The 19,697-nt window shown below is 41.8% G+C and overlaps 1 protein-coding gene across 1 annotated transcript in view; it reads left to right on the forward strand.

Annotated features, from left to right (window-relative positions):
* metap1 (methionyl aminopeptidase 1) overlaps positions 1-15,600 on the forward strand; it is a 36,353-nt gene extending 20,753 nt beyond the window's left edge. Inside the window, exons 6-11 of the mRNA XM_080195758.1 lie at positions 1,026-1,109; positions 2,854-2,992; positions 4,163-4,294; positions 5,487-5,630; positions 12,292-12,357; positions 13,590-15,600. Coding sequence (XP_080051884.1) covers positions 1,026-1,109; positions 2,854-2,992; positions 4,163-4,294; positions 5,487-5,630; positions 12,292-12,357; positions 13,590-13,756 — 732 coding nt within the window. The 3' untranslated portion in view covers positions 13,757-15,600. The remainder of the gene's footprint in view (positions 1-1,025; positions 1,110-2,853; positions 2,993-4,162; positions 4,295-5,486; positions 5,631-12,291; positions 12,358-13,589) is intronic.
* The last annotated feature ends 4,097 nt before the right edge of the window (positions 15,601-19,697 follow it).

A 19,697-nucleotide genomic window follows, 5' to 3' on the forward strand; every position in this document is an offset into this window, starting at 1 on the left:
CAGCTATTCACAACTTGTGCCAGAGTTTGCTGTGTCAATGTCTAGCTGCTTCCTGTATTCACATTTATCAATGGAAACATGCAGCAGTTCCATATTCCTAGAGTCATAGAAATTTACATCATGGAAACAGACCCTTCAGCCCAACTTGTCCATGCTGCCCTTTTTTTAAATCCCTAAGCTAGTCCCAATTGCCCACGTTTGCCCCATACCCTTCTATACCGATCTTACCCATGTAACTGCCTAAATGCTTTTAAAAGACAAAATTCTACCCATCTCTACTACTATCGCTGGCAGATACTCATCATCCTCTGTATGAAAAAAATTGCCCATTTTTCTGGACCCTTTTGTATCTCTTCCCTCACTTTAAACCTATGCCCTCTAATTTTAGATTCCCCACCTTTGGAAAAGATAGTGACTATCTAGCTGATCTTAATAAAATCCTTTCTATAATATTATGTCCAGAACTGTACACAGTATTCCAAGTGTGGCCTTACCAATATATTCAATGCTCTGACCAATGAAACCATTTTGAGATATCACTTGAAGCTTTTGTATAATCAGGTGGAGCACAAGCTCACAACCTTTCCCAGAGATAGCTTACAAATCATTAAGACATATACTATGATTGCTGTGGGGGGGCTACATTGATAGAGTACATGTTCTTCTTCCCAATGAACCATCAGAATAGATCCCATTTTTACAAGAAAATAGTCAAAGATCACTGCTAATGTTTGGTACAGGGCAAGGCTGTGTCTGCGAGGGGAAGAAAAAGTGGGACATTCTTACAACACCAGCTTGCATTTATATAGTGCCATTACTGTTGTAAGATATCCCAGAGTCCTTCATAAGAAAGTCATCCTCTTTGTTCTTTCATAGATCACTGACTTTTGAAAAGTGAAACTATCTTTTTTGTAGACCAGAGCTATTCTAACCATTGTGCATACAAATACAGTTGTTGTGCCTTAGGCATTGCAGATTTGCTGGAACTTGCCGTCTAATTTTAAACCTTTTCGTTTGTGTTGCAGCTTGCTCGGGAGGTACTGGATGTTGCCTCGATGATGGTGAGGGCAGGGGTAACAACCGAAGAAATAGATCATGCAGTTCATCTGGTACGGGACAGCTTTTAATTGTGTGTGCGTGCGTGTGCCATTGGCAGCTTTTTAGGCACACTGACCAAACATAAGTAAATTATTGTGTGGTTACCTCGTGTATACTTGTGGCTACCTAATTCCCTCTGAACGGTTGTCAGGGCTGCAGTTTGTAATTTGGCAGCAGTTTGAATAAAGCTTCAGGTTAAATTGAGCTATGCAGAAGGAATGTTCCTGATGATAGTGTTATCTATATTATTCCAGACATTGTGTACGGCAAGCAAATTGTGTTTGCTTTGAAATTTTCATTGTCACGCTGTTTGGACAATCTCATTCAGAGATTCATCTTTCCTGATGCATGAACAGATGGTTGCTAGAACCATAGGCATGCAGAAGCAGGAGGAGATCATTCAGCCCATCAAGCCTGTTTCAGTATTCAGTGAGATCAAGACTGATCTTAACTCCATCCACCTGCCTGGGCTCCTTTTCTTTTTAAACTCGTGTCTCAGATATCTATTGATCTCAGATTTAAAACTGCTAGTTGAATTAAGTATCTCTTGTAATTTGTGCTCCTGCCTGTACCACTTGGTATGCTGCCTTTTTTTTTGTGTTACTGGCAAACCTGGATATGTGGATCTCTATTGTCATACAGCAGGGCAGCGTAGTGATTAGCAATACTGCCTCACAACGCTAGGGACCTGGATTCGATTCCCGGCTTGGGTCACTGTCTGTGTGGAGTTTGCACATTCTCCCTGTGTCTGCGTGGAATGTTATGGTGAGGTTGTATAAGACATTGGTGAGGCCGAATTTAGAGTATTGTGTGCAGTTTTGGTCACCTAATTACAGGAAGGATATTAGTAAGATCGAAAGAGTGCGGAAAAGGTTTACAAGGTTGTTGCTGGGACTTGAGAAAAACTAAGTTACAGAGAAAGGTTGAATAGGTTAGGACTTTATTCCCTGGAGCGTAGAAGAATGAGGGGAGATTTGGTAGAGGTGTATAAAATTATGATGGGTATAGATAGAGTGAATGCAAGCAGGCTTTTTCCACTGAGACTGGGGGAGAAAAAAACTCAAGGGCATGGGTTAAGGATGAAGGGGGAAAAGTTTAAAGAGAATAATTGGCGGGGGGGGGATTCTTCACACAGAGTGGTGGAAGTGTGGAATGAGCTGCCAGGTGAAGTGGTGAAAGTGGGCTCACTTTTAACATTTAAGAAAAACTTGGACAGGCACATGGATGAGACGGGTGTGGAGGGATATGGTCCAGGTGCAGGTCAGTGGGACTAGGCAGAAAAATGGTTCGGCACAGCCAAGAAGGGCCAAAAGGCCTGTTTCTGTGCTGTAATGTTCTATGGGGATAACTATCCTTGTTTGTTGTATGAAAATTGGCATTTAAAATTACGGTCCAGCAGTCAGATTTGAATGGCATGGTGGCACAGTAGTTAGCACTGCTGCCTCACAGCGTCAGGGATTTGGATTTGATTCCTGGTTTGGGTCACTGTCTGTGTGGAGTCTGCGTGTTCTCCTCGTGTCTGCATGGGTTTCCTCCGGGTGCTCCCACACTCCAAAGACATGCAGATTAGGTGCATTGGCCATGCTGAATTCCCCCTCAGTGTACCCGCACAGGTGCCAAAGTATGGCGACTAAGCGATTTTCATAGTAACTTCATTGCAGTGTGAATGTAAGCCTATTTGTTTCTAATAAATAAATTTTATTGATCCAACATTGAAACTGAGAAGCTAACCAGTGGTTTCTTTGATTTGTTTAGGCTTGCTTAGCACGAAATTGTTATCCGTCACCACTCAATTATTACAATTTTCCAAAGTCATGCTGTACGTCAGTAAATGAGGTGATCTGCCATGGAATCCCGGATGCACGGCCATTGCAGGATGGTGATATTGTTAATGGTGAGTATTTCCGCAGCAAGTAAAGAAACACAAAGTCTTTGTGGGAAGATAACAAAAGAGCTTTGATTTACATAGTGCCTCGTTACATCTCTCAGTGTCCCAGAGTGATTTTATTTGTTGGTGTTTTGTATAAGTGTGGTAGTTATTTCCGTGTCAGCTTGCTTCTGCAATTAAATGAATGAGTGATCAGTTCATTTGTTTTTGTGTTTGCGGGGAGAATATTAGCAAAATCACTAGACAAAGCAGTTGCTCTTTTATTGAATGGTGCCTTGCAATTTTGAACCACTAGAATGGATAATTGGGGTCTTGGTTTAATATCTTACGAAGGGCAATGAGGCATGGAGACCCAATGGTTAGCACTGCTGCCTCATAACGCCAGGGACCTGGGTTTGATTTGGGTCTGTGGTCACTGTGCAGAATTTGCAAGTTCTCCCCGTGTCTATGTGGGTTTCCTCCGGGTGCTGCGGTTTCCTCCCACAGTCTAAAGATGTGCGGGTTAGGTTGCTTGGTCAGGCTAAATTGATCCTTAGTGCTAGGAGGATTGGCAAGGTAAATTTGTGGGAATAGCGCCTGGGTGGGATTATGATCGGTGCAGACTTGATGGACTAAATGGCCTCCTTCTGCACTGTAGGGATTCTATGATTCTGTAGTTTAGGACGCCTCTGGCTATGTAACACTCCTTCAGTACTGCTGTCGAAGTCTCAGCTAAACGTACTTGAGCTTACTTATTCAAGTCCCAGAACTCTAGTTTCATTCCATTTATGATAAAAGTGTTTTACCGAAAAGGATTGATTCTGATCACACTGAGAATTATACGTTATAAAAACTATAGCACATTTAACATCTCACTTACCCTAACAAAAAGCCTGTTCCTTTGGTGAAGGCAGAGGATGACCAGAATGAGTGCCTTTACCATGCCTAGTTAGAAAATATGAAAGCACTTTGATGAAAGGTGCTAAAATATTGGGCAGAAGCTACTTCCAGATTTACGTGACTTGTGATACACAACGGGTTTTTCTCAACACAGAATAGTTGCAGCACAGAGGAGGCCATTTGCCTTGTCGAGTCTGTGAAGAGCTGCTATGGTTATGGTTCGTTGTGCAATTGTACTTCCTATTTTCAGGCTCAAAACTTTAATATCTTGAAACTCAATAGTTATTTCTTTCACAGTGGACATTACAGTTTACCGCAATGGTTTCCATGGCGATTTAAATGAGACGTTTTTTGTTGGTGAAGTTGACGAAGCGTCAAAGAAACTGGTGCAGACGACGTATGAATGCCTGATGCATGCTATAGATTCAGGTGAGAAAATGGCACTGAAATATTCCATCATTAAACAATAATGGGTACAAAGACAGAACTGGAACAAACCTATGTGTGTTGCTCAATTGCAGTAACCCCAGCGTTAACAGCGCCCCCAGAATAGTACAAAGAATTTACACCACAGAAACAGATAGACTGGGACTCTTTTCCCTGGAACGTAGGAAACTTAGGAGTGATTTTAGAGAGGTTTATAAAATAATGAGGGGCATAGATCAGTTAGAGAGCCAACATCTTTCCTCAAAGGAAGGGGAGTCTAAAACTAGAGGACATAGGTCTAAGGCGAGAGGGGAGAGATATAAAAGGGTTCAGAGGAGCAGTTTTTTCACACAGAGGGTGGTGAGTGTCTGGAACAAGCTGCCAGAGATAGTAGTAGAAGCGGGTACAATTTTGTCTTTTAAAGAGCGTTTAGACAGTACATGGATAAGACGGGTATAGAGGGATATGGACCAATCGTGGGCAATTGGAATTAGCTTAGTGGTTTAAAAAAAAAAGGGGTGGCATGGACAAGTTGGGCTGAAGGGCCTGTTTCCATGCTATGAACATCTATGACTCTATGAAACAGGCCATTCAGCCCAACGTTTCCAGGTCAGCATTCGTGCTTCACCACCACCTTCATCTCCCTCAGTCAACCCTCTATTCCTTTCTTCCTCCTGCTAATCTGCACTATTCACTTCACCTGTTCCCTGTTGTAGCAAGTTCCACATTATCACCAGTCTCCAGGTAAAGGCCGTTTGCCCAAATTCTGTATTGCTATATATCTTATATTTGTGGACTCTGGTTTTGCTCTTCCTCATGAGTGAAAATGTCCTGACTCTATTTGCTCTTATCAGAACCTTCCATGCTTTAAAAGAACATTATTAAGTCAATTCGTCAGCCTTCCCTTTTCAAGAGAACCAGCTTGTTCATCCTTTCCTGATGAGAATGACCTTGCTGCAGTCAGCAAAAGTAACAAATCATTATTACAATATTTTGTGTTGGTCAGAGAGCACAACGCCATATCCAGGTTACCTGAATAATAATTCCTATGTTTTATACTGTACCTTGCGTACCAGGTCTAGTTATTCAAGTTCTGTCTCTCCCTGATTTTACAATTTCTCATTCTGTTTTTAATTAATTGGTTTGAAACTTTTTTTAACCATCAGAATAAATTACCTTTTAATTTTCTTTGCAGTAAAGCCAGGTGTTCGGTACAGGGAGTTGGGCAATATTATACAGAAGCACGCACATGCAAATGGCTTTTCAGTAGTTCGAAGCTATTGTGGACATGGAATTCACCGACTGTTTCACACCGCCCCCAACGTGCCACATTATGCTAGTAGGTCATACCCGTTTAATGTTCCGTGAGTGAAACGTAATTAATTGTTTTAGCCGGTTTTAAAGATGTGAGCAATGATTTGTTTTTAAAACAAAATCAGAAAAGCAGCCAACCTAATCAAGAACCCCACGCACCCCGGACATTCTTTCTTCCACCTTCTTCCATCAGTAAAAAGATACAAGAATCTGAGATCATGTACCAAACGACTCGAGAATAGCTTTTTTCCTGCTGCCATCAGACTTTTGAATAGACAAACCTTATATCAAGTTGATCTTTCTCTGCACCCTAACTATGATGGTAACGCTACATTCTGCACCCTCCCCTTCTTTCTGTATGAACGGTATGCTTTGTATGGCATGCAAGAAACATTACTTTTCACTGTATCCCACCACATGTGACAATGATAAATCAAATCAAAAATTTCTAAAACCTTTTCTGTGACTCCAGTCTGATGCACAATGTTAGATTTGTCATCAGCCTGACGAGAAATTTTTTAAATGAATCATAAAATCGCTACAGTGCAGGAGGCCATTCAGCCCATTGCATCTGCTACGACGACAATCCCACCCAGCCCCTACCCCTTTGCCCCCATGAATTTACCATGCTAATTCCTCTGACACTAAGGGGCTATTTAATATGGCCAATCCACCTAACCCGTACATCTTTGGCGTGTGGGAGGAAGCTGGAGCACCCGGAGGAAACCCACGCAGACACGGGGAGAACATGCAGACTTCGCACAGACAGTGACCTAGGCTGGGATTTGAAACTAGGTCCGTGGCGCTGTGAGGTAGCAGTGCTAACCACTGTACCACCATGCCTCAAGCATATATTTTTAAGCTCCTAGGCAAAAAATGGTTCAGCACAGACAAGAAGGGCCAGAAGATCCATTTCTGAGCTGTAATTTTCTATGGTTTTCTATGGTAAGACAATGGAACGATATTTAACCAGAATCATAGAACACTCCAGTGCAGGAGTCCATTCAGCCCATCAAATCTGCAACAATCACAATCCCACTCAGATCCTATCCCCATAGCCCCTACATTTACTCTAGCTAGACCCTCTGATACCAAGGGGCAATTTAGCACGGCCAATTCACCTAACCCGCACATCTTTGGACCACGGGAGAAAACTGGAGCATCGAGAGGAAATCCACGCAGACATGGGGAGTACGTGCAAACTCCATCCAGACAGTGGCAAGCCGGAAATCAAACCCAGGTCCCTGGCGCCATGAGGCAGCAGCACTAACCACCGTGCCACCCTAATGCTCAACAGCACTCCCTACCCTTAGTTTGAGTCATGTATGCCGCAAAAAAATTTTGTCCTGGACATTTGGAACATGAAACTCACCAGTTCTTAAACTTATTAACAATCTATGATTCTGGTTAAATATCGTTCCATTGTCTTACCATAGAAAACCATAGAAAATTACAGCTCAGAAATGGATCTTCTGGCCCTTCTTGTCTGTGCTGAACCATTTTTTGCCTAGTCCCACTGACCTGCACTTGAATCATATCCCTCCACACCCCTCTCATCCATGAACCCATCCAAGATTTTCTTAAATGTTAAAAGTGACCCTGCATTTACCACTTTATCCGGCAGCTCATTCCACACTCCCACCACTCTCTCCGTGAAGAAGCCCCCCCCAATATACCCTTTAAACTTTTCTCCTTTCACCCTTAACCCATGCCCTCTGGTTTAATTCTCCCCTAGCCTCAGTGGAAAAAGCCTGCTTGCATTCCCTCTATCTATACCCATCAAAATCTTATACACCTCTATCAAATCTCCCCTCATTCTTCTACGCTTCAGGGAATAAAGTCCTAACCTGTTCAATCTCTCTCTGTAACTCAGCTTCTCAAGTCCTGGCAACATCCTTGTGAACCTTCTCTGCATTTTTCAACCTTATTTACATCCTTCCTGTAACTAGGTGACCAAAACTGTACTCAATACTCTAAATTCGGCCTCACCAATGCCTTATATAACCTTACCATAACACTCCAACTTTTATACTCGATATTCCGATTTATAAAGGCCACATGAAATCTTTGCGGTTTTAAGTAGGTTAATTGTGTGTATTTATTAATAGCAAGACTTAAACGCACACAGAGTAAATGGTTCAAGCTAGGAGCTGTCTCCACGCTTGCTTGCTCACATGGCTCCGTCTATCACTGCATTGATCCGTGGGTGTAGGTCATGTGTTCACTTATATCACTGTGGGTCATACTACACTCAGTCCCATGTTAACCCTGTATGTGCCAGCTCTATACAATACACCTCCCTTCAATTTGGTATCCAATGTATGTTGTTATTCTAGTTTGTCCTATGTGTATATATTATTAGTGCCCCCTCCTCTCAAGTCTCTTGAGTTCATAGGTTCGGGTAGTCTGGAGGCCTTCCATATCTTGTTCACACTGTTATCAGAGGTGTGTTAGGTCCTGTCCACTTCAGGTAAACTGTTAATTTGGAGGTTGGTCTAGCATTTGAATATCTTTTCATCCTCTTTTTCTATTCCTTGGTATTGAGTAACTGTTGATTCTCTAGTTGTGATGCTAGGTGGTTGTTGACTTATATTTCTTTTCCACGGCAGATGAAAATGCTGTGCTTGTCTCCATGGTGCTTTTTCTCTACTTTCATTGAACATCTTGTTGCGATATAATGGAAGCTCACGTTTAACAATGGAACCTTCATACCTACTTGTTTACATTTTTAGCCAAATTTTTTATTACTTTTTATGAATCTTTTTATTCGGCTCAGGCACAACTGACAAATTGTTCAAAGTTTAAAGTTTATTAGTCACAAGTAGGCTTACATTAACACTGCAATGAAGTTATTGTGAAAATTGCCTAGAGTTGAAAAATTAAGTTTTTGTTTGATGAATGGGATGGATAGGATAGAGGTGGAGAGGCTCTTCCTGCTCAGAAAGGACAGTAGGACTAGAGGGCACAGCCTCAAGATAAGCGGGGGGGGGGGCAGTTTAGAACGGAGTTGAGGAGGAACTTCTTCACTCAAAGGGTGGTGAATCTCTGGAATTCTCTGCCCGTTGAAGTGGTGGAGGCTGCCTCGCTAAATATATTTAAGACGCGGGTAGATAGGTTTTTGATAGGCAAGGGGATTGGAAGGTAGGTCTGCTGAGGAACAGTGAAGGATCTTTAAGGAGATCTTTCTTGGTGCTCAGCAGAAATTTATTCCGATGGTTAAAAAGGATCGTAGGAGGAGAGATAATCAGCCGTGGATAACGAAGGAGGTGAAGGAAAGTGTTAAATTAAAAGCGGATGCGTTTAGAGTAGCTAAGAGTAGTGGGCGAGAAGAGGATTGGGAGAGGTTTAAATGTCAACAAAGAATGACAAAGAAGTTGATAAAGAAGGGTAGGAGAAACTATGAAGCTGGGCTAGCGCTTAATATAAAAAAGGATAGCAAGAGTTTTTATAAATACATAAAAAGGAAGAGGCTGGCTAGGGTGAACGTTGGACCCTTAGAGGATGAGAGGGGGGACTTAGTGGTAGGGGATGGGGAAATGGCTGAGGAGGTCTTCACAGAGGAGGATGTGAATAATTTGCTGGGTGTTAGCGGTGGAAAGATGGTAGGAGTGGAGGGCCTGAATGACATTATTGTTACTAGAGAGACGGTGCTCGACAGACTGATTGTGGACACGTCCCCAGGACCGGATGGAATGCATCCAAGGGTTCTGAAAGAAATGGCAGAGGTGATAGTGGATGCCTTGGTGATTATTTTCCAAACGTCGCTGGATTCCAGGGAAGTGCCGGAAGATTGGAAAACGGCTAATGTTACGCCGTTGTTTAAGAAGGGTGGCAGGCAAAAGGCGGGGAATTACAGGCCAGTTAGTTTAACGTCTGTTGTAGGTAAAATGTTAGAATCCGTGATCAAGGAGAAAATAGCGAGGCATCTTGAGGAGAATTGTTTGATAGAGCAGACGCAGCACGGTTTCGTTAAGGGGAAGTCATGTCTGACGAATTTATTGGAGTTCTATGACGATGTGTCTAGGGCGGTGGATAGAGGAGAGCCGGTGGATGTGGTCTTTCTTGATTTTCAGAAGGCGTTTGACAAGGTGTCTCACAAGAGGTTATTGCAGAAGGTCAGGGGTCATGGAGTTGGGGGTAGGGTGTCAGCGTGGATAGAGGATTGGCTGTCAAATAGGAGGCAGAGAGTGGGGGTCAATGGGTGCTATTCGGATTGGCCGTTGGTGACTAGTGGAGTGCCCCAGGTGTCGGTGCTGGGGCCTCAGCTATTTACCATTTATATACATGATCTGGAGGAGGGAACCAAGTGTATGGTATTGAAATTTGCTGATGACACCAAGATTGGTGGAATGGCAAATTGTGCAGAGGATGTGGAGAGTCTGCAGAAGGATCTAGATCGGCTGGGCGAATGGGCCAGGAACTGGCAAATGGAATTTAATGTTGGCAAATGTGAGGTTGTCCACTTTGGTAGGAATAATGGTAGGAAGGACTATTACTTATGTGGCGAAAAACTGCAGCATGTGACGGTGCAGAGGGATCTCAGGGTCCTTGTGCATGAGTCGCAAAAACCCAGCCAGCAGGTGGTCAGGAAGGCGAATGGAATGCTGGCGTTCATTGCAAGGGGGATTGAATATAAAAGTAGGGAGGTCTTACTGCAGCTGTATAGGGCACTGGTGAGGCCGCAGGTGGAGTACTGTGTGCAGTTTTGGTCGCCGCGCTTACGCAAGGATATTTTGGCCTTGGAGGGAGTGCAGAGGAGGTTTACTAGGCTGATTCTGGAGTTGAGGTGGTTGAACTATGAGGAGAGGCTGAATAAACTAGGCTTGTACTCGTTAGAGTTTAGAAGAATGAGGGGAGATCTCATTGAGACATATAAGATGTTGAATGGGTTGGATAGGATAGAGGTGGAGAGGCTCTTCCTGCTCAGAAAGGACAGTAGGACTAGAGGGCACAGCCTCAAGATAAAGGGGGAGCGGTTTAGAACGGAGTTGAGGAGGAACTTCTTCACTCAAAGGGTGGTGAATCTCTGGAATTCTCTGCCCGTTGACGTGGTGGAGGCTGCCTCGCTAAATATTTTTAAGACGCGGGTTAATAGGTTTTTGATAGGCAAGGGGATTAAGGGTTATGGGGAGAGGGCGGGAATGTGGAACTGAGCCACGACAGATCAGCCATGATCTTATTGAATGGCGGGGCAGGCTCAAGGGGCTAGATGGCCTACTCCTGCTCCTATTTCTTATGTCCTTATGAAGTCTCTTTCTTGTACCATTGTCACACCTCAAATTTGTTTCTTCTGATTTTGAGCAGTTTATTTCATTCATGTTTAGTGGTTCTAAGGCTATGTACTCAGCTTGAACCTTGTGTTTAAAATCTTCAAATTCAGTTTCAATAAGAACTTTTTCCAACTGCATTTCATTTACCTTTGGCATCGTTTGTTTATTCTAGCTTTCTTTCATTTATAGCCAGCTGCTTGCTCCACATTGGTGCAGTTCAGGTAGTGTGTTGAGATTTCTAAAAATATATATTTTTGAGACTTCTGAAAAGTTCACTGCCTCTCTGAGACCCTTGTATAGTTTATTAGGGGTTACTGTTTTTAATCTGTGCACTCCATAAATTGAAGATGAAAATATTCGTTAAAGACTTAAAATTTCATCGAAGCTTGTTGACGATTCATCAATGCACTGCGCTTTATCAGAAAGTTCACCAAACCATTATTAAAAGGTATTAATCTGGACTTTTTCTGACTTTCTACTTAGAACTGATGCTACTGGTAGTTTAAAAATTCTCTCCTTCGGGGCATCCAGTTTTCCATTAATTTTGGGCTTTGGATGACTCCAAACTGATCTGGTAAGTTAGATCTTTGATCCATAATTAAAGTGAAGATCCAGCTGTAAGTAGTTGCTGAAATTGAAGACAAATGGCCTTTCTACACCTGCTGGCCTTGGCAATGAAGCTCATGCTCAACCTTGAAAAATTTTTGAAAACAGCTCCTTGGATCGACTGGCCACAGGTATCTCTTGCAGCACTATGCTTTAGAGTTGCAAAAACATTGAATCGTGAATTTTGGTAGGCTTCAAAGCGGGTTCTTCCAAATTAATATTTTTCCTCTTTTGGAGCAAGCTTGGATGCCACGTGTTCAGTCGTCGACTCAGGAATCTGGTTTATCCAGTTGAGTTTTTAAATGGCATTTTCTGGCCGCTGAACTACTTAAACATTTCTCAGGCCCTGCTTTATTCTGGAATTGAAAAGTTTTCACTAAGTTTGCTGATGCTGCTCTCTGGGAATGGAGGCTGCACTTTTTCCAAGAAATCCCACGGAATCTTCTGCTTCAGTCAGGAATATTAAACATCTGCCTTCAGCTTCCAAGCTTTTCTTTGGAGCTTTTCCCTGGCGATTCTCTTCTGCACATCTGCTTCACAAGCCTCTTGTCCAGTCAGAATGCTTCTTTGAATTTTTCTTTAGTCTTGTCCGATTTTAGTTCTCTTCTGTGAGGTTTGAGTTGTTCCGTTCGCTGATACCATGTTGCAAAGCGTTGGATACCGTTCAGTAAGTCTCAGTGAAATCTTTGTAGACTTAGGTAGGTTAACTATATGTATTTATTAACCACAAAAAGAATGTATATATATTCTGCTATTGAATCTATCTGTAAGAATGAGATTGAGAGTTTAATCATGAATTTCTTGTTTTAGAAAATAAAGCTGTTGGAGTGATGAAGCCCGGTCATGTGTTTACAATTGAACCCATGATTTGTGAGGGTAAGCTACTAGTTATTCTGTTTCTCAAAGTTTAATTTAATTTGTATTCCATTATCACACCAATACGAATCCAGCAACAACTGAGCAAAGTGTGCTACCTATTTAATCTGTTTTCATAAAAAACCTATAAACTTTTTTGAAAACAATATTCCAAAAAGAAGGCAACTCAGTGGCACAGTGGTCAGCATTGCTGCCTCACAGTGCCAGAGACCCGGGTTCAATTCCGGCCTCAGGCCACTGTCTGTGTGGAGTTTGCACATTCTCCTTGTGTCTGCGTGGGTTTCCTCCCCCACTCCAAAGATGTGCAGGTTAGGTTGATTGACCGAGCTAAATTACCCCTTGGAGTTAGGGGAACCAGGAGGGTAAGTGCGTGGAGTTATGAGGATAGGGCCTGGGTGGGATTGTTGTCAGTGTAGACTCAGTGGGCTGAATGGCCGTCTTCTGCACTGTCGGGATTCTATGATTCTATTTTCTTGGGGTAATCGTGGGATGCAAGTAACTCTGAATTCAAATAGGAATGACAGGGTTTTTTTGTGGCATTCTTCTAAAATATTAACGTTTGGAAAAGTTGACGTCCGTTTGGGGAAAAAAAAATGAAAACAAACCAGTAAGAATAGAACTGAAAAGCCAGAGTGGTAATGTGAACATAAGAACTAGGAGCAGGAGTAGGTCATCTGGTCCCTCGAGCCTGCTCCACCATTCAATAAGATCATGGCTGATCTTTTTGTGGACTCAGCTCCACCTGGTCACCATAACCCTTAATTCCTTTACTGTTCAAAAATTTATCTGTTTTTGCCTTAAAAACATTCAATGAGGTAGCCTCAACTGGGCACACAATTCTATAGATTCACAACCCTTTGTGTGAAGAAATTCCTCCTCACTCTGTCCTAAATCTGCTCTCCCTTATTTTGAGGCCATGCCCCCTTGTTCTAGTTTCACCTGCCGTGGAAACAACTTCCCTGCTTCTATGAGATCTCCCCTCATTCTTGCTTGTATCGCAGCTTGCTTAAACCACAGTCTGAAGTCTGTGCCTTATTGCATGAAATAAACAGGCCTTATAGAAGGTGCAGAAAAGATTGATGACGGTCATACTAGAACAGAGAGAACTTACAAAGCAGAGGAAACTGGAAAACATAATGGGCTGTATACCTGCCTCCTGTGCTGTGCTATGTACAAGTAGTTTGATATTTTTGTTCTCGTTTAAAATGCTGATGACATTTTCTGCATTATAGGGGCTTGGCACGACGAGACATGGCCAGACAGTTGGACTGCAGTAACTAAGGATGGCAAGCGTTCCGCACAATTCGAGCACACCCTTCTGGTAACAGAGACCGGCTGTGACATCTTGACACGGCGCTTGGAGGACAATGGTCGGCCTTACTTTGCATCGCAGTTGTAGCCCGGCCCCTTCGTTGTTGTTCCTGCTGGCAGCCTCCCTGCTGCCTCCAACTGGAGTTCAACAAATGCCTTAAGGCACAGATTTGTCTTTTTTTTGGTTCGGATGCTGCAAAGCACTGGATGCACACACAGCCTATTTGCAATATATCTTGTCCCCTTCCTCCCTTCCTCTTTCCCAGAAATAATCTGGTCCTAATGGCAACTCTTACTCGCTTATATCTTAAATGTTTCTTATTTGAATAACACTTGTGGCTTCTATCTATAGATTGTGAGCTATTGTAAAAGAAAATGGAAATTGTGACTGGCTGCTGCAAGATTAGCTGGTAAATTTCCTCCATACATTTTGTTATGGATATAACTATATGTCAAAATGATGGAAGAAGACACTGCTCACTCCAAAAAGAAGACATCTATTATAACCTTAGCTGGCCATTCTTTCATAATCAGAAATGACTCTAAATGCTGGATGTTTTGGTGATTTTGTCTATTCTTTTGGTAGAGAATATTCAACACCTTTAAAAACTTCTTTTGCCCTAAAATGAAAATGATATTCACTTTGTACCATGATTAGACAAGCTAAGATTTTTAAATTAAATTTGTAAATGTCTTATTTTTTTTCCGAATATTTGAAATGCTGGTCATAATGTTGGTGCAATGTCATTGGTAAATTTCAGGTGTTGGATATGGCAGAGTGGGATTGTGTGTTTTTTAATTTTTACTTTAATCTGACCATATTGCGGAACTTGGAAATCTAATTAGACCCACACTACGTTTATAGATAGCTGTTTACAATGCCTTTCTGTTCTGAGTATAAAACTGACCCTTGAAATAGTAAATCTACAAAATGCCATGAGAAAAACTACCACTATCTTTGTTACATATTGACATCCCTGCAGTGCAAGTGGTACTCTAAATCAAAGGTGGGTTGGAATGGAGAATTACTTCCATAACCCATGTGGTAAACAAGTTTTTTTTTTGGAAATGCGCAGTGTGACAATATTGCCCTCTTGTGCTTTATCTCAGTTAGCCAGTTTTAACTTGAACAGAATGCCAAAATAGGTTGAGGAATTTCATTGAACTGTTCGGGTTAGTTAACAGGCATTTGTTCTTTGTGTTCTTGGAAGTTGGCTGGTTTACAGGTGAAAGCCAGGTGTCCATTGATTTGTCCTGACATTCTGTACTTCAAACAAGTGCATTAACTACTTTTGCCCTGAAGACAAGGTGAAGGAATTGGCCCCGTTATTCTCATTGTGCCGAATTCCGTGAGGTCTTTTGGATTCCTGTATGCTTGCTTGCAAGATTGGTCACTATGGCTCAAATCTGATCAATTGCGTGTAGGACATGGAGGAAAGTCATCACAAATTCCCTTCCCTGATAGCTCTGCTTAATTTCTCTCTCTGAATTGTGGCGACTTCCACTGGAGTATGGTTCCACAGGCTACTTACTGTTCAGACTTCCTTTCCCCTCTGTTCCTTCCCATTTTAACTCTAGTTTGTGTATGTACTAGATCTTTCTTTACTGCTGTCCTGCTGCAGTTGTACTGAGTTAGCTCATCAAATCTATTTTTTATGGAAATTGGAGTAAGATAGATTTCATTTAAAAAGCTTCTCTAAAATAAAAAATATTAAGAATTATAATCCGCCAGTGCTGGTGCTTAGAATCTGATCTGAAGGAACATCAGGGGATTCTCATCGTCCTTCCCTCCAATATTGGAACATATTCCCAAAGAATTCCTTCACAATAAAGAACAAGGAAGATCCATCTGGTTGAGACTTGGGTGTGAGCATTAGCTGCAGGGTATTGTCACTGGTGTTAATATAAATTGTCCATAATGGCTTTTGTCGGGGGGGGGGGGGGGGGGGGGGGATGGAAGGGGGTGCTGATGATGCAAATCTGATACATTTGTTTTTGGAACAAATATTTTATTGGTTTGTTTAGCCCTTGCAAGCAGTTTTGGTCCATTTATCAGCTTGCCACTGTAAAACAAAAATATAAATCCTTTTTTTTTTCATGGTGTAGGGGTGTAATTGGCAAGGCCAGCAATTATTGCCCCATTTCTAATAGCCCTTGAGAAGGTAGATGGTGTAGGTAGCCCTGTGGCATAGATACACCCAGAGTGCTGTTAGGGAGGGAGTTCCAAGATATTGACATGGTGACCATGACGGGACAGCCGATATATTTCCTAGTCAGGATAGTGACTGACCTGAAGGGGAACTTGCAGCTGGTGGTATCTGCTGCCCATGTCCTTCTAGGTGGTAGAGGTCACCAGTTTTGGAAGGTGCTATCGAAGGAAGCTTGGTGAATTGCTGCCATGTGTCTTGTAAATGGTTCACACTGCTGCCACTTTGAGGGTGTTGGTGGAAGAACTGATTGCATAAGTTGGTGGATTGCTTTGTCCTGAATGATGTTGAGCTTCTGGACTGTTAATATCTGTTACTGGGTCCATTAATATTTTGTTTCTATAATCAATTGCAACTTTGAACCTGAATTATAATCCAAAACAGTTCTGTTGAAAATTGAGTTAGTTTCTATGCATAACTGGCTAGACTTATCTCAAGTATTGAAATGTGTTCCTGTTTTTGTTGCCATGATGTGGAGATGCCAGTGTTGGACTGGGGTGGGCACAGTAAGAAGTCTCACAACCCCAGGTTAAAGTCCAACACGTTTATTGGAATCACCAGCTTTCGGAGTGCTGCTCCTAATAAACTGGATTGGATGTTGGACTTTAACCTGGTGTTGTGAGACTTCTTAATGTTTTTGTTGGTTTGATGGCCTTCGTAAAGTTTCAGAGAAAAACTTTGCTCTTGTTACTTGTCACTTTAAGACTATTTTGTTCAAATTTCTGTTGCCAATCACCCAATGCCCATAAACCTTTTATTTTCTCCTGAGTACTTGAAACCTTAACTGTCCCAGTTCAGCCATTTTGACCTGGGTAAAGTATCTTATAACTGCTTTTCCATTGAGCAGCCCTCTCTCTCCAAATTAGACTTATGTTGTAACTAGCTGAGGATAGATTCCTCTGGGTACAGTTGTTTTTTTAGACTTCAGTCTTTTGTTCAGCTGAAGAAGGAATCGTCTTGAAAGACGAACTGTTTCCTCCAGCTGAGCAGAGGATAGTGTTTGTGACCCCTTTCTGGTGTGAAATTTAGTGCCTGATGTTATTTCCTACCTGTAGCAGTTGTACCACTTGCTTCGTTTTTTTGGGTGTGGAATGGTCACCGAGCTGTAAACTGGTGCGAAATTGGGTTCAAGTAAGTACATAACCTCTGCTGTAATAAATATTGACAGCTTTGCAGAATGGGACGACAAAGCAGTCATCATCTGACATGTGTTGGGTTGAGCCAAGGTCTGTCAGTTTAGCGAGTGATGAATTCTCAACCGAGAAATGTGTGTGTTCATACACCAGCAATTAGTGCATTTATAACTGGCCCTATGCAGCTATGATTCATGGAAGGAATTTCAAATTTGCTGTGTTCTGTATACACACGTACAGACTCACTAAGCCATCGGCTATAATTCTCAGGTTACATCCATTCGCCATTACAAAAACAAATCAATGTTTCATGTTAACAACGTCAGTAAATTGCGCTAAATGACCTTTGTTCTCATTCCTTTATTCCCCACCCCACAATCCTAAATGTTCACGTCAAATGGGCAACTTCAAGTGCATCTAGTTTTTTAATGTCTGTTTTACCCTGTTGTCCTCCTTTGTCTCTCCCTCTCCCCACCTTCCCTCAAGCCTACCACCCTACCCAACCAGCAGTAGAATTTTCCAATTTCTTTGCATTTAATTCTTGGTGCTGAGACTCAATATTAAAGTTGTTTTCTGCATTGAAGAAGATTTATGGCTTTATGTTAGTAAAAATAAACTATATTGAACAGTCAGCAAGAACTGTCACTGAAATAAGCCATGTTGAGTTTTATATAATATGATGTGCAAACAATAAATGAGTTACATGTTTTTGTATCATTTTCTTTTCTCTCTGAGAAGACGTGTTTAGAAATAGAGTATTTATCAATCAAAGGACTTCCAAATCCATGTCGCTCACTGTTTATCAGGGATTCTCTGTCTAATCAATTGCATTATTTTGCTTACCTATTCCTTTTGGACTTGTCAGTGTCACATATAGAGTCAGAGGTTTACAGCATGGAAGCTGCCTTTTTTTTAAACCAAGCTAGCCCCAATTGCCTGCATTTGGCCCATATCCCTCTATACCCATCCTATCCATGTAACTGTCTAAATGCTTCTTAAAAGACAAAATTGTACCCATCGCTACCACTACCTCCAGCAGCTCATTCCAGATACTCACCACCGTGTGAAAAAATTGCCATTCTGGACCCTTTTGTATCTCTCCCCTCTCACCTTAAACATGTGCCTTCTAATTTTAGACTCTGCTACTTTTGGGAAAAGATATTATCTAGCTGATCTGTGCACCTTATTTTGTAGACCTCTATAAGATCACTCCTCAGCCTCCTACATGCCAGAGAAAAAGGTCCCAGTCTCCTTTTAAGTCAAAACCATTAAGTCCTTGTAAATCTTTTCTGCACTCTTTCTAGTTTAACCTGGCTGGTTATTTGTCAGTGCCCTGACAAATTTTCCCCCTTGTGTATCTAACTTCTCTGAACAGAATAATTTGCCCTTTTTATTAACTGAGAAAAGCCAGCATTTACAGAACCATTCTGAACTCCCTTTCAGAATATGCTACCTTAAACTGCTGTAGCCCATACGGTGTATGTACTCGAGTGTTTTTGGGAGGGACGTCATGCAAGCAAATCTGATATGTCCGATTCAGGGAAGTGTGCGACCAGCAGGTGGTGTTTCTCTACACCTCCTATCCTTGGCCTTCCAGACAGTATGGTCTCTGGAGTTGGGGTAAATCCCCATGTGTTTTCTTGGAAGAAGTCAATTGGAATTTGTTAATTTTTCACAAACTTCCTAAGCAACATCAGTTTGTCTTGAATTGACTTTGGAATAAATCAGGCTTGGTGTACTTTAAAAAGAGAATTAAACAGTTCCACATTGCAAAATAAAACAAGATTCTACCACTTTTAAAAATCCTGATTTATCATGAGAAATACTAAAGTTCCCCCCTTTTTTTAAAAAACTGTAGTTATGACATGATATAGAAAATAGGCACAACTCCACCATTCTCCCACCCCACCCCACTCTTTAGATATGGAGAGCTATATCTAATTCCCTCTTGAAAACATAAATAAAATGCTCTGGCCTCAATTGCTTTCTGCGGAAGCAAATTCCATCGCCTTATCCCCTGGGTGAAGAAATTTCTTCTCATCTCAGTCCAAAAAGGTTCATCATGTATCATTTGATTCTGACCCCTGGTTCTGGACATCCCCACCATAGGGAACATTCTCCTTGCATCTGCACTGCAGCCCTGTTGGAATTATACAGATTTCTATGAAATTCACCCTCATTTTTCTAAACTCCAGCGGGTATTATCCTAACTGGCTCAATTTCTCAGAAGATTAAGGAAATTTCATCAACTTTTACAGCTGCACCATTGAAAGTATTCTTTCCGGTTGTATCACAGCTTATGGCTCCTGCTCTGCCCAAGACCACGAGGAACTACAAAAGATCATGAATGTAGCCCAATCCATTGACTTTGTTTACGCTTCCTGCTGCCTTGGCAAAACAGCCAGCATAATTAAGGACCCCACGCACTCTGGACATTCTCTCTTCCATCAGGAAAAAGATACAAAAGTCTGAGGTCATGTAACAACCGACTCAAGAACAGCTTCTTCCCTGCTGCTGTTAAGACTTCTGAATGGTCTTAGCTTGCATTAAGTTGATCTTTACTGTGACTGAAACACTACATTCTACACTGTCTCATTTCCTTCGCTACGAATGGAATGCTTTGTATAGCACGCAAGAAACAATTCTTTTCACTATGTTAAAATGTGACAATAATAAATCAAATCATTTC

Source organism: Carcharhinus amblyrhynchos, chromosome 1 (assembly GCF_965287045.1).
Source record: "Carcharhinus amblyrhynchos chromosome 1, sCarAmb.v2.hapA, whole genome shotgun sequence".
In the NCBI taxonomy this organism is placed as follows: Eukaryota; Metazoa; Chordata; class Chondrichthyes; order Carcharhiniformes; family Carcharhinidae; genus Carcharhinus; species Carcharhinus amblyrhynchos.